This window comes from Actinia tenebrosa, unplaced genomic scaffold (genome assembly GCF_029948245.1).
Source record: "Actinia tenebrosa isolate PJP-AT-01 unplaced genomic scaffold, QUT_ActTen_1.0 PGA_scaffold10__47_contigs__length_13832649, whole genome shotgun sequence".
Lineage (NCBI taxonomy): Eukaryota > Metazoa > Cnidaria > Anthozoa > Actiniaria > Actiniidae > Actinia > Actinia tenebrosa.
Window position 1 is genome coordinate 3,439,436 of NW_028292570.1, and position 13,256 is coordinate 3,452,691.

At 37.5% G+C, this 13,256-nt stretch overlaps 1 protein-coding gene across 4 annotated transcripts in view; it reads right to left on the reverse strand.

The window, feature by feature from the left end:
* Positions 1 to 105: 105 nt before the first annotated feature.
* LOC116302860 (voltage-dependent L-type calcium channel subunit beta-2) overlaps positions 106 to 13,256 on the reverse strand; it is a 29,105-nt gene continuing 15,954 nt past the window's right edge. For 2 of the 4 annotated variants that reach the window (XM_089026528.1, XM_031712250.2), the window contains exons 2-6: positions 6,875 to 6,976; positions 4,381 to 4,439; positions 3,740 to 3,855; positions 3,352 to 3,593; positions 106 to 2,530 (exon numbers count right to left, since the gene is read on the reverse strand). In XM_089026528.1, coding sequence (XP_088882654.1) covers positions 1,604 to 2,530; positions 3,352 to 3,593; positions 3,740 to 3,855; positions 4,381 to 4,439; positions 6,875 to 6,976 — 1,446 coding nt within the window. In that variant the 3' untranslated portion in view covers positions 106 to 1,603. Of the gene's footprint in view, positions 2,531 to 3,351; positions 3,594 to 3,739; positions 3,856 to 4,380; positions 4,440 to 6,874; positions 6,977 to 12,912; positions 13,025 to 13,125; positions 13,215 to 13,256 lie in introns of those variants that run through there. The other 2 variants (XM_031712253.2, XM_031712252.2) reach the window with 2 other exon arrangements.

The window sequence follows — 13,256 nt, forward strand, 5'->3', positions numbered from 1 at the left end:
ATTCAACGGTCACCTCTCTTATACGACCGCTCGCAAAACCAAACAAAAGCGAACACTTTGCGAATTAAAGCACGCTTAAGTACACAGCTGTTTTTCACTTCAATGTGCAAACAAAAAAATTTATTGCATTTAAGTAGATTCAACAGATAAAGCGTATCAAATAGAATAGGGATGATGGAGGGGGGTCTGTAAGGGTTTGGGTGTGGAGAACCGTAAGGAATAGAGGGTAGTTTTCTTCAACTCAAATAATTTTAACCTTTGGGATCTTGCTTGATACCCTTTTAATAAAGGGTGTCGGCTGAATAGAGGTTTGTTTTATAGTAAATACAGTGGCACCTCTATTAAGTGGACACCTTTGGGACCTTACCTGGTATCCTTTTAATAAAGGGTGTCAGCTGAATAGAGGTTTGTTTTAAAGTGAATACAGTGATACCTCTATTAAGTGGACACCTTTGGGACCTTGCCTGGTGTTCGTCTAATAAACGGTGTCTGCTTAGAGAAGCTTGTTTTACAGTACATATAGAACTAGTAAATTGTATGTTTAATGAAGAATGTCCGCTTATTAGAGATATCACTTAATTTCGAAACGTCGGAATTATTTCATAATATTTTTCAAATCACGTGACAGTGCTTGCTATATATTCCTGGAACTCGTGTTGCAGTCCAAACTAGTTTATCTACAACCTGGACGGACAGTATAGTAGTTAATTTATACATTGGTTTTCTATAAATATTTTGTGCAGATTAATAGCAATAAATGGATAAATATTGAGACGCCATTTTCGCAGAGGTATATTAGTCAAGATTCATGCTCTTCGTGGTTTTGCCAGCTTGTGAATTTCATTTTATCAATATAATTTTTTCGCGCCTCATGATGTAGGATTAGTCTTAAAGGTATTGCAGCAGTTGTTATCTTACTTAAATTTACCATGTCCAAACTACAAAAATAAACTTGCCATTCTTGTAACACTTCGAAACATATTAAGAATTGAGTAACGTAATTAAGTCACGCAGTTCATAACTGTGCTAGTAAGCTTCACAGTTATGCACACGTCACGCAAGAATGTCACATTGTTTAAACTCAAGCTTTGTACACAGCTAATCAGATATACGTTTATTAGTTCTGCAATTACGTCACCGTGTCTAGCATTGTTCTATATGTTCCTAGCCAATCGGATCCACCCTTTTCAGTCATGCAATTGAGTCACGTACTCTACCACTGATTCACATATTCTTAGGCAATCAGATTCAGGCTTATCCGGCATCGTGCAATTAAGTCACGCGGTCTAAATGATCATACCCAATCGGATCCACGTTTTTAAAAATAACCATTGAGTCACGCTTGAGTCACGTTTCATGATATTGATATTGCCATAGTTATATCGTCGTTTTTGTTTGAAAGAAATTTCTTGACAGAATCATCAATGTGCTGTTTTGTTCACGCAAGATTATTTGTAATTCATTTGAATTCATTCGTTTTGAACGTAATGGCAATTGAGAGATTGACACAGTTGGCTTAGAGGCTAACTCTTGACGTTATTTCAGCCTCTGGTTGCTTGACAACGCAATATTTTCTGTATTTCTGCGTCGAACCACCTTAATTTCAGTAATAGCCACCTTCGTTAGGGTAACGGTCGTCATAGGGACCATAGCCATGTACCTGTTGAGAAGGATGACCAGAATGGAGATGAGACGTGTTGTCATAACGCATTTGGTCGCCTTGGTAACCGTATTGACTATCCTGCATGTAATTTTGTGAGTCGCCATACTGTTCTTGACCATAATCCAGTTGGTACCCTACTTGATCGGCACCATATTGGCCGTAATCACCTTGACCTTCCTGATAATGTCCCTCCTGATAATGTCCCTGCTGATAAGATCCCTCTTGATAAGGTCCCTCCTGATATTGATCATATTGGTTGGGTTCCTGTCCGTAGTTGTTACCAGACCCATACTCCTGAATGGCCATAGGCGAACCATACGGGTTTTCTGCTGCGTAATCAAAGCCTTGCTCGTATCCTTGTTCCCTGTAGTAATAGTCATAACCATTCTGTGGCTCCTCCTCGTATCCTTTCGTATCAGCGGGGTATTCCTCGTACTGTGTCACGCTAAATCCGGGCGCATTATGCCTCCCGCTCTCAGATACCTTGTGCTTGATCTGTGATGCTTTATGCTTTGGTTCGCCGTCTTTCTTTATTTTCTGTTGACCTTGACCTTGTCCCAGACCTTGTTTGAACCCAGGGGCTCCTTCAGCGCTGCTGACGCTTAGTCTCGGTGTAATATGGTCGAGTTTGAGTGGAGCCAAGCTTTGTTTTCTTTCACTGGCCTCTTTGAACGAGGTAGACCTTCCCGAGGCACTGGATAGCATGGGGTTGGGTCGATCAGGGAAGTCTGCTCCAGTAAGCATCATTTGTTTAGCTATCTCGGGATCATCGGGATGAAGATCCCTCCAGTACTGGTCAAGAAACTCACCTAGATGTGCACAGGCATCTTCAAAGATCGCCTCGTCTAGTGACAGATCGAACATTTCCTGAAATACAAGGAAAAATAGGTTAATGTCGTACTAAGTCGTTTGAAAATTTAGTTACATGGCCTAAGAAATAGTTAGTATTTCTTTTTAGAGTAAAGGTGAAGGCCTTATTTGACGTCAGTGTTCCTTTTGCTAGTACTAAGCTGGTCGTCCAGGAAACTGGTCTGTTTTAAAGGTATTCAAAGCTGAAACTATACGGATTAGAGAGAAGTCTAGAGAGACGAGGAGATCCTGAGGATCGACCCACATGACAAACCAATTGTATTTATAGTTATATCAGGTACTGAATGTTTTTGCAGTCACGTGACGTAAAGAAGCTATTTATGGCGTCACGTGTCCCAATCTAATTTTATAGTCACATGACCTTACAAAGCTATTTACGATGTCACGTGACCCAAGAATATTATCATATCCACTTGACCAAAGAATCCATCTATAGTCATGTGACCCAAGAATCTGTTTATAGTCACATTGCCCAATAATCTATTTAGTCACGTGACTCAATAATTTATTTATACTCATATGACCCAAGAATCTATTTATAGTCACATGACCCAAGTATCTATTTAGTCACGTGACTCAAGGATCTATTTAGTCGCGTGACTCAAGAATCTATTTATACTCAAATGACCCAAGAATCTATTTAGTCACATGACCCAAGTATCTATTTAGTCACGTGACTCAAGGATCTATTTAGTCACGTGACTCAAGAATCTATTTATACTCAAATGACCCAAGAATCTATATAGTCACGTGACTCAAGAATCTATAGTCACATAGAGACACATTTAGACGTAATGGATTTATTTCTCGGTTCTAACCTCATGACACTGTAGTAGTTTCTGTGCTCCCACTACTTGTACGTTCATATTTTTCTTGCTTCGGCCTCGTAGTTTAATCAGCTTCTGAAGGATGTCGGGAAGCATCTTGATGTAGACGATTACTGGAGCCAGCGAACAGTCGGTCAGCTGTGACGGGTGGTTGATGACCTCACTGTCTATAATTACTATATTTAGACTTTTTGAAAGTTCGTAGATCTGTTCTATTTCTCGTTGGATTTCGGCTGTGACAAAAATAAATGTGTGTTTAAGTTATATGTCAAATAGAGTGGTGATCAATAGCTGCTCCTCGACCAGAACGTCTGCGCGCGCGAGATCACTTCTCATCTAATCAAAATCACTCGTAAACGATATCTCGTTGTATACGTACCTGTGACTCCGCGACTCGCACTTTTTGTCAACCCAAACCGTTCTTTTTCGCTTGCGTTGGACTTGGTTGATCTTTTAGACTGACCAATATCTGTATGGGCTTTGAAGATGTGTATCCTTGACAACGGAAGAAATGGAATTAGATTTTTGGTCCAGAGTTGGAGCCTTTTTTATGGATGTGCGCAAGGCAAAGACGAACCGAGTAGCGGAAAGAGACTGGTAAGAAGTGTGTTTCCTCGGTTCTCGCGCGCGGTTTTATTTATTTATTTATTTATTTTGAGATACAAATGAATCAGTTAGTGAGAAAAGGCAGAAAAAAGGCTATTTTTAGAAGCCTAGCACTATTCTGCAGAAAAAAGGCTATTTTTAGAAGCCTAGCACTATTCTGCAGAAAAAGGCTATTTTTAGAAGCCTAGCATTATTCTACAGAAAAAAGGCTATTTTTAGAAGCCTAGCACTATTCTGCAGAAAAAGGCTATTTTTAGAAGCCTAGCACTATTCTGAAGAAAAAGGCTATTTTTAGAAGCCTAGCACTATTCTGTTGATAAAAAAAATAAAAATAAGAAAACGAACAGATTGACCTTCCAAGGGCGTGCAAATATTTTGTACTTTGAAGTACTTTTACTCCTTTTTCTCTTTTACCTTCCATGAAATCTCTTCTTAAGATAATTGTACAACGCCTTGTGCATAAGATCCGTGACCTGGTAAAATAGAATTCAAGAACATGTTTAATACATAGAATATGATTGGTGGATTCAGTTAGTACACTGTGTATGATTGGACGAGACAGTGCAAAATTTTATTTCACCAAAGATGACGTATAATTGGTCAAGACTATCCAAGATTTTTATAAATAAAAGTTATTTGGCCCAGAAGTTGTTTCAGGGTAGTCGGATCCTCACTTTGATCAACCCAGAGGTTGTTTCAGGGTTTGATCTGTGAGTTAGCCTTGTCCTGACTGTAGATCAGCCCAGAGGTTGTTTCAGGGTTTGATCTGTGAGTTAGCCATGCCCTGACTTAGATCAGCCCGGATGTTGTTTCAGGGTTTGATCTGTGAGTTAGTCATGCCCTGACTTAGATCAGCCCAGAGGTTGTTTCAGGGTTTGATCTGTGAGTTAGCCATGCCCTGACTTAGATCAGCCCAGAGGTTGTTTCAGGGTTTGATCTGTGAGTTAGCCATGCCCTGACTTAGATCAGCCCGGAGGTTGTTTCAGGGTTTGATCTGTGAGTTAGCCATGCCCTGACTTAGATCAGACCAGAGGTTGTTTCAGGGTTTGATCTGTGAGTTAGCCATGCCCTGACTTAGATCAGCCCAGAGGTTGTTTCAGGGTTCAATCTGTGAGTTAGCCATGACCTGACTTTGATCAGACCAGAGGTTGTTACAGGGTTCTATCTGTGAGTTAGCCATACCCTGACTTAGATCAGCCCAGAGGTTGTTTCAGGGTTCTATCTGTGAGTTAGCCATGCCCTGACTTAGATCAGCCCAGAGGTTGTTTCAGGGTTCAATCTGTGAGTTAGCCATGCCCTGACTTAGATCAGCCCAGAGGTTGTTTCAGGGTTTGATCTGTGAGTTAGCCATGCCCTGACTTAGATAAGCCCAGAGGTTGTTTCAGGGTTTGATCTGTGAGTTAGCCATGCCCTGACTTTGATCAGCCCAGAGGTTGTTTCAGGGTTTGATCTGTGAGTTAGCCATGCCCTGACTTAGATCAGCCAGAGGTTGTTTCAGGGTTTGATCTGTAAGTTAGCCATGCCCTGACTTAGATCAGCCCAGAGGTTATTTCAGGGTTTGATCTGTGAGTTAGCCATACCCTGACTTAAATCAGCCCAGAGGTTGTTTCAGGGTTTGATCTGTGAGTTAGTCATGCCCTGACTTAGATCAACCCAGAGGTTGTTTCAGGGTTTGATCTGTGAGTTAGTCATGCCCTGACTTAGATCAGACCAGAGGTTGTTTCAGTGTTCTATCTGTGTGTTAGCCATGCCCTGACTTAGATCAGCCCAGAGGTTGTTTCAGGGTTCTATCTGTGTGTTAGCCATGCCCTGACTTAGATCAGCCCAGAGGATGTTTCAGGGTTGAATCTGTGAGTTAGCCATGCCCTGACTTAGATCAGACCAGAGGTTGTTTCAGGGTTTGATCTGTGAGTTACCCATGCCCTGACTTAGATCAGCCCAGAGGTTGTTTCAGGGTTCTATCTGTGAGTTAGCCATGCCCTGACTTAGATCAGCCAGAGGTTGTTTCAGGGTTCTATCTGTGAGTTAGCCATGCCCTGACTTAGATCAGCCAGAGGTTGTTTCAGGGTTTGATCTGTGAGTTAGCCATGCCCTGACTTAGATCAGCCCTAAGGCTGTTCCAGGGTTTCATCTGTGAGTTAGCCATGCCCTGACTTAGATCAGCCAGAGGTTGTTTCAGGGTTCTATCTGTGAGTTAGCCATGCCCTGACTTAGATCAGCCAGAGGTTGTTTCAGGGTTTGATCTGTGAGTTAGCCATGCCCTGACTTAGATCAGCCCAGAGGTTGTTTCAGGGTTCAATCTGTGAGTTAGCCATGACCTGACTTAGATCAGCCCAGAGGTTGTTTCAGGGTTCAATCTGTGAGTTAGCCGTGCCCTGACTTAGATCAGCCCAGAGGTTGTTTCAGGGTTCAATCTGTGAGTTAGCCGTGCCCTGACTTAGATCAGCCCAGAGGTTGTTTCAGGGTTCTATCTGTGAGTTAGCCGTGCCCTGACTTAGATCAGCCCAGAGGTTGTTTCAAGGTATTGACAAAATATGAAGTAATTTCTCTGTTTGAGTAGTACCAAGAGAACATGAACTAAGAGAAGGAATCCCCGCGCCCCATCATGAGCACTTTTTGATGCTATTTTCAAAATCTTTGATGCTATTTTCAAAATCTTTGATGTTATTTTTAGAATAATTAATTTGAACGTTTGTTTTTTGGCACACGCATACTGCGCATTCTCTACACCTGTTTGTTCATGTTTTCCTTGGTTTTTCAAAAAAAAAAAACTTGAGCGAACAGCGAAAACAAACGATGGCAAATGTGATTCTTTAAATAGCATCAAACGGTGCCTATGATGGTAACAAGCATGAATACCAGAGATTCCTTCTCTTAGTTCATTTTCTCTTGGTAGTATAGTGCGCACCTCATATCCACGTAAAGAAGGACCAAGTACGATAATAGGACGAGTTGCTGGGACTACCTCGTATGGAGGCATGGAGAACTCACTTGAAGAACTAACAGAACTCTGAAAAAAACAAAATAAAAAATATCAGCATTTTTTAACTCAAGAAACACAAAAGATCCCCAATCGCTCACATCCTTGGTGAACGCTGTTTGATCCACGTTTTCTGTTTTGCGCACAGCATGGGCTCTTCCTTCGAGTACCGGACGCAGTTTACGTAATTCAATAGAAACAACAAAATAACCCTAGTTTTACAAAAGAACGAAACTAACAAAGAATACAATAGGTTGCGGTACAAGGAGGTAGGACCCACACAGTACGTGACAAAAACCTGAGGTCATATCGTCATTCTTGCTTTCTCTATATACGTTATGTTCAGGAATGTTTTTCCATCTAATGCATAATGGAATTGAAATATACGCTTTTTCTAGAACTCTCGGTCAATAGCTGAAATATTCCCTCATCTAAAATCTTAGAAAACACAAGAGAATCCGGACAAAAATACAAATACAAATTAGCTTATCAAGTTTTATCTCGTGATCTATCAAAATTCAAGACAGTATTCAGTGGTTTTAAGCGCATTAGTTCGATACAAATGGGCGCCAGGAAGAATGGCCTAATGTTTAGTGCTAGTAATATTGTGCGAGTGTAAAGTGGTTCACGAGCGTGCGCACTTACCACCCAGTTGCGCCCATGCGATTTTAAAAGGTTAAATCTTTCCTCAAAAATTAAAATCAATCTTTTGAGATTTCAAAATCATTGTCTATTGTTTTCAAAGGAGGTGGTATGCTAAAGAACCGATCGCCCGACAAGAATTCACCGTTTCAATGTTGCAATACTTAAGATTTTTTGCCGTTGTTTAAATTACGCGCAGAGTTATTACCGATTCAGACCGCAGAAGATATTCTCGATCCATCACCACACTTAACAATCTTTCTCCGTAGAATTCATAGTTCAGTGAATCTTCAAGCTCGTGAGACAAGTCAAAAATTGTTAAGCTTAAAAGATCCTGCTTTATTATTAAAATCAATCCAATCTATTATTTACGAGAATCGAGGTCGTTCTGCATAGGAGGAGTTATGTCATGAGATCGCGCCTAAGGTAAAATTCATTCATGCATTCATAGAACGCGGCCAGATAATACGACCGCACTTGACTTTGTGTTATTCAGATAAGAAATATGAATCGTGTTCCTGTATTAATCATTATTTCGTTGAGATAACCTGATTTAGAAAAAAATTCTTGGTAATTAATTCACGGAAGTTCCTACATGTATAAACAATACCACTGATTCTGCGTGGCTCAACGAGACTTCGACAAAGCTAAATCTAGTGTAATAATATTCAATGAATACTGAGTTTGGTTGGGCGATACGTACAGAGATTGGATGATATAATTCAAGTGTTTGCAAAACTATAAATTATAAATATTGGAACTATTAGGTTATTCGATCTACGATTTGTCGAAGGTTGGAAATCGCTCAAATGAAATGCGACGAAAATATAATCTATTATAGCGTATTAGGTAATTGGATCTGCGATTTGTCGAAGAATGGAAATCGTACGAATGAAACTATAATCTATAAATATTAAATCTAGCATATCAGATAATTAGATCTACGATTTGTCAAGAAATGGTAGTTTTCAACATGGAGTTCCGTCATATTTTAAGTAGTAAAGTGAGTAATCGTTGAAATTTGAAGCTGCATTGTCCCGGAAGTCGTTAAGAATATCTTTAGAATTTTGTCAGCGCGTTAATATTCAATCTAGTATTGAATTTATGTAATTAATTTATTTAGAAACTAGAATCACGGCTAGTGGTGTTAAAGCTTCGAATAAAATACTAGAAATAATCATTAATTTGTTCTGAGATTCGCGAATGAACTATTCCAATGAGCACCAACATGGCGACAGTGACGTCACATGTGAATATATTGTGTGGCTGGTCAGCGGCGTACATTACACGAAATGTTATTTTTAGGAATGACGTTAGTAAAACTGCTCTAAACGTAATAAAACTGAACTTAATAAAAACGTTAGAAATCCAATTACCTATGATTAATTGACTCAAGATTTTTTTAAAGGGTGCTTAGCTTTGACACCAAAATGGCTACCGTGCAATCTTAGCAAATCAAAAAGCAGCAAAAACACCCACATCCAATCAGATTTTTCGTTTTCGGAAGCCATTTGAGAGGGAGGCACGCGTTTCCCTCTTTCGTCTCGACTTATAATGATATTGCGTAGATATTTGGATATTGTCTTTTAGAAATAATAATTTAGGATTTCTCGAATAAATTTAAATACTATCAAAGCAAAACTCCAAACTTTAAAGAAAAATCGTCTTCACTTGTATGAATATTTTATGTTTTTTGTTAATTGCTAATTAAATTTTCGGTAACTTGCTTGCACCCAATAGCAAAAAAATGTTGTCGGGCTCAAACATAGAGAGCGAAACAACAACAGCAACAACAGCAGCAGCAACAACGACAGCAACAACAGCAATAGTCCAGTTACATTAGATGTTAGCAAAGTCCACCGCCCTCTGCGTCTAATTTTACATCATATATCAAATTTCTACTATCTGACTCTATAATTAAGAAGATCAATAGATAAGCTCATAGATAACATCTTCAATGAAAAAGTATAGACTATATTTAATATATTTGAAGTGACAGTAAATTGAATCTCAATCCCAAAAATGCCTATATAAGTAGCGTAAGTCGCAACCAATATTTGAGTCATAAACTATGTGATGTCATAACCACGTTTTTATATTAAAATGAAGGAATCAAAAATCATGATAATATTAGTAAGATCGTACGATAAGAGTTCAATAATTTTTGCAAAAAAATAATTTTGAGTGTTCTTATATGGCGCATTTTGCAATCGTCTCAATGCGCCTTACATTTGCAGCCAGTCTCAATGACCATCGAGAAAGAATTCCAAGATCATTGCCTTGAATGATCATTGCAAAATAATAATTTTGAGTGTTCTTATATGGCGCATTTTACAATCGTCTCAATGCGCCTTACATTTGCAGCCAGTCTCAATGACAGAAAGAATTCCAAGATCATTGCCTTGAATGAGTTCAGGATTGTGACATTTAGGAATAAACAAAATAAAGATATGAATAAAAATGAAGCGAAAAGTAAACATACATAGATAAATACTAGTTCACAATCCTAGAACGTTTGCATAACGAACTTGATCGCTAAACTTTGGAAAACTTATCCTTCCTGCTTTTTCTAATATATATTTAAAGTTTTACTCTTACTAATTAGCGAAATTTCAACGCTATAAACCAGAAAGAACAATTAGTCGAGCAAAGGATGAATGAAAGAAAGAAGGAAGGAAGGAAGGAAGGAAGGAAGGAAGGAAGGAAGGAAGGAAGGAAGGAAGGAAGGAAGGAAGGAAGGAAGGAAGGAAGGAAGGAAGGAAGGAAGGAAGGAAGGAAGGAAGGAAGGAAGGAAGGAAGGAAGGAAGGAAGGAAGGAAGGAAGTGAGTGTAAAAAGCAACAGAAAAGGATTATTTTTTAAGATAGGAAGGAAGGAAAGATAACATAGAAAAATGGGATTCTAAAATGAAAATATAAGTGATAAAAAATGAAAATAGACTCTGAAAGAGAAAAAAGGGGGGGAAAAAGAAGTGAAGTGGAGTGAATAGTACTTGATTAGAATTGTGCTCTAATGAGAGTTATTTACCCACGCAAACGTGCAGTCTGTGAAATAAAAAGATAAAAATGACAAAATTGATTTTGTGAGCGGAACTTTTACAAACCTACTAGATTAACATATCTTATTCGTCGAATAGTTCCAAAACTTAGTAACTAAAATATCCTTGGAACATATTGCACAAGCTTTTTATCTTAGTAACATTTTCTTATACAAAAAATTAAAACATTTAAAAAAAACGTTTTGGGTTAGAGAACCATAACTCTCCCACACAACCCTTAAAAAGAAATATTTTGTTTAAATAGATTAAATCCTTCTAGAAAATTCGTTTAAGATCCAAAAAAGATAAGTCGTTTCGCAGATCGGTGATTTGAGAGCAAGTTAATTATCTTGAGATTAGATATCTCGGTGTATTTAGTTTAAATATTTTTCTATTTAGAACTAAATTCAATCCTTCATATGTCTCAATCTTAGAGGAAAAATAATATTCAGTTTGAAATAATTCTGAACTTTTATCGCTCAGTTTTGGGTTCACAAAAGGGGAATTTTTACACTCAAAATACTAATGCGTCTGTGATGGTAATTCTTGACCATATGTCAAAACAAAAATAAGAAAGGACTTATTTTCTAAATAATTAGACACGCACAAAAGTTTGTAATTTGAAAGAAATTCTTATGAATAACTGTATAATGTTAATGCTATTTTGAATTTAAAATTTCCTTAATGCCTTGAAATTTTTTAACTTATATTCATGTATATTCAAAATATAGCAGCAAAAGACTAAATTTGGGAAATGAAAATGTGAAAAAATGCATTTTTCAAAAACTGAGATTTTTAAAATTCTTCATTCGTTCGTTCGATTTTTTATATTTTTCTATGATAGTTTCAGTTGGTAACATCTCATTACGTTTGTTATCATTTTTGCCTATGTGTTGATTTTTTACCGTGTGTCAAATGCTCAGAGTTATATTTTTACACCTTCAAAGAAAGAGTTAATTTTTTGGACCACAAAGTTCTCACGAACCATTAAATTTTTAGCTTCGCTCTTGCTTTTGTTTAGTTTTCCATGCGAAAAGAAAAGAAAAGGGGGTCAAGGAAAAGGAGAAAAAAGTACAAAGGATACTTGAAAACTTTATTTATGAGAGAATTGTCTTAATCAAATTTAAAAATTTGAAGTCAAGAGCAAAGCTTTAAATAAATTAAAATGGGAAAAAAAATTTGAGGAACTGTGTCAGAAATTCCCCGATGTAGCCAAGCTATTTAGCTACGTCCTTATTAATTTTTTTAAAGCTTTGAAAACCCTTGTCTTATTTGATCAATTTTTCAAGCGATTCTTTCAGCCTGTTTAGTATTCCAACACTCTCTCATTGAGCGATCTAATATTCTGAATTTTTCGTTTCTAACTTTCCAACTCATAACCATCTGTTATGAGTAAGTTTATGAAGACCGCCGAACCAGCTCTAAGAGCCTTACACGCTTTAGTTATATCTTATTTAAGCAGCCGAAATCTAAAAATAAAAAAATACATAAATTGAAGCAAAAATATTATGGAATAAACTTCATGGAAAGATTCACATTTTACTAAGAAGTAATATTTTACAATTCTGGGTTTTGAAGAGAATTTCCAGTTATTTTCAATTTTCTGACTAATTTTACGTGCACTGTCAGGTATGAAAATGAAAGAATTTAACGGCGAAGTAACTTTGATTCAATGAATATTTTAAAACCTTATTTAAGAGTCAGTCTTCACTAAAGCATACTTATAGATTTTTCCATTGGTTTTACCAAAGACAAACCTTTTTTGCTCACAGTCTTTTCCGTCTTAAATTGAATGAATTTTTATTCATTCGCGCAAATATTTTTAACACCTGCCAGAGATGCAGTAGGTATGCTTTCACCGGTGAAAACCAAAAAAACCTTCAGTCCCAATGGTATTACAATTATCCACGACCTAACTTAAAGAAAAAATCTTTAGGCCAAAAAAAAAAAAAAAAAAAAGGAGGAAAAACTAGTGCGAGTGCATGGTTTACAAATCAAACGCAGACTGATTGTTGTTTGCTCTATGGAGCTGTAGTTGTTCGATAAAGCGACCAAAAAACCCCAAAAAGTATCCTTCTAGTCATTTATATTCCTCTATTTCGAATTTTCGAATATTTCAGTCTCAAAATTATTGAATATTTGTTGTGAAAATATTTCAAATTTGGTCTGCAATACAAAATACATCCCGTAACGTCAAACTCGAGCTACAGAATCAAAACATCACAATAAAGATCTTGCTCGTCTACATTTCGACCTACGCATTCTCTAAAAAATATTAGATCTTCTAACCTGCATTTTGGTGAATATTCCTCTCGCTATAGTTCATCCAGAGAATACTAAATAACAGTATACTCTTGAACGCGCTTTCAAGCCCGACTCGATCTTTTTTTGGCGATGTTACTAGATGAATTAAATTTTTAAATGACGATCTCACTGTTTCTCGGCGCGGGACAATTCCCGATACCAATTGCTATAAATATTTGATGATCGACTTTTCTTTACCTTCAAGTTACTATAGATTCACAGTTGGATAATCAAGCTTTGCTCTACCTTCCTTGGTACACACTACTCCGCTAAGATCGTTTCAAATTATGCTCCTTTGGCCAGAATTAATTGTATAGTCGCAGGTATAT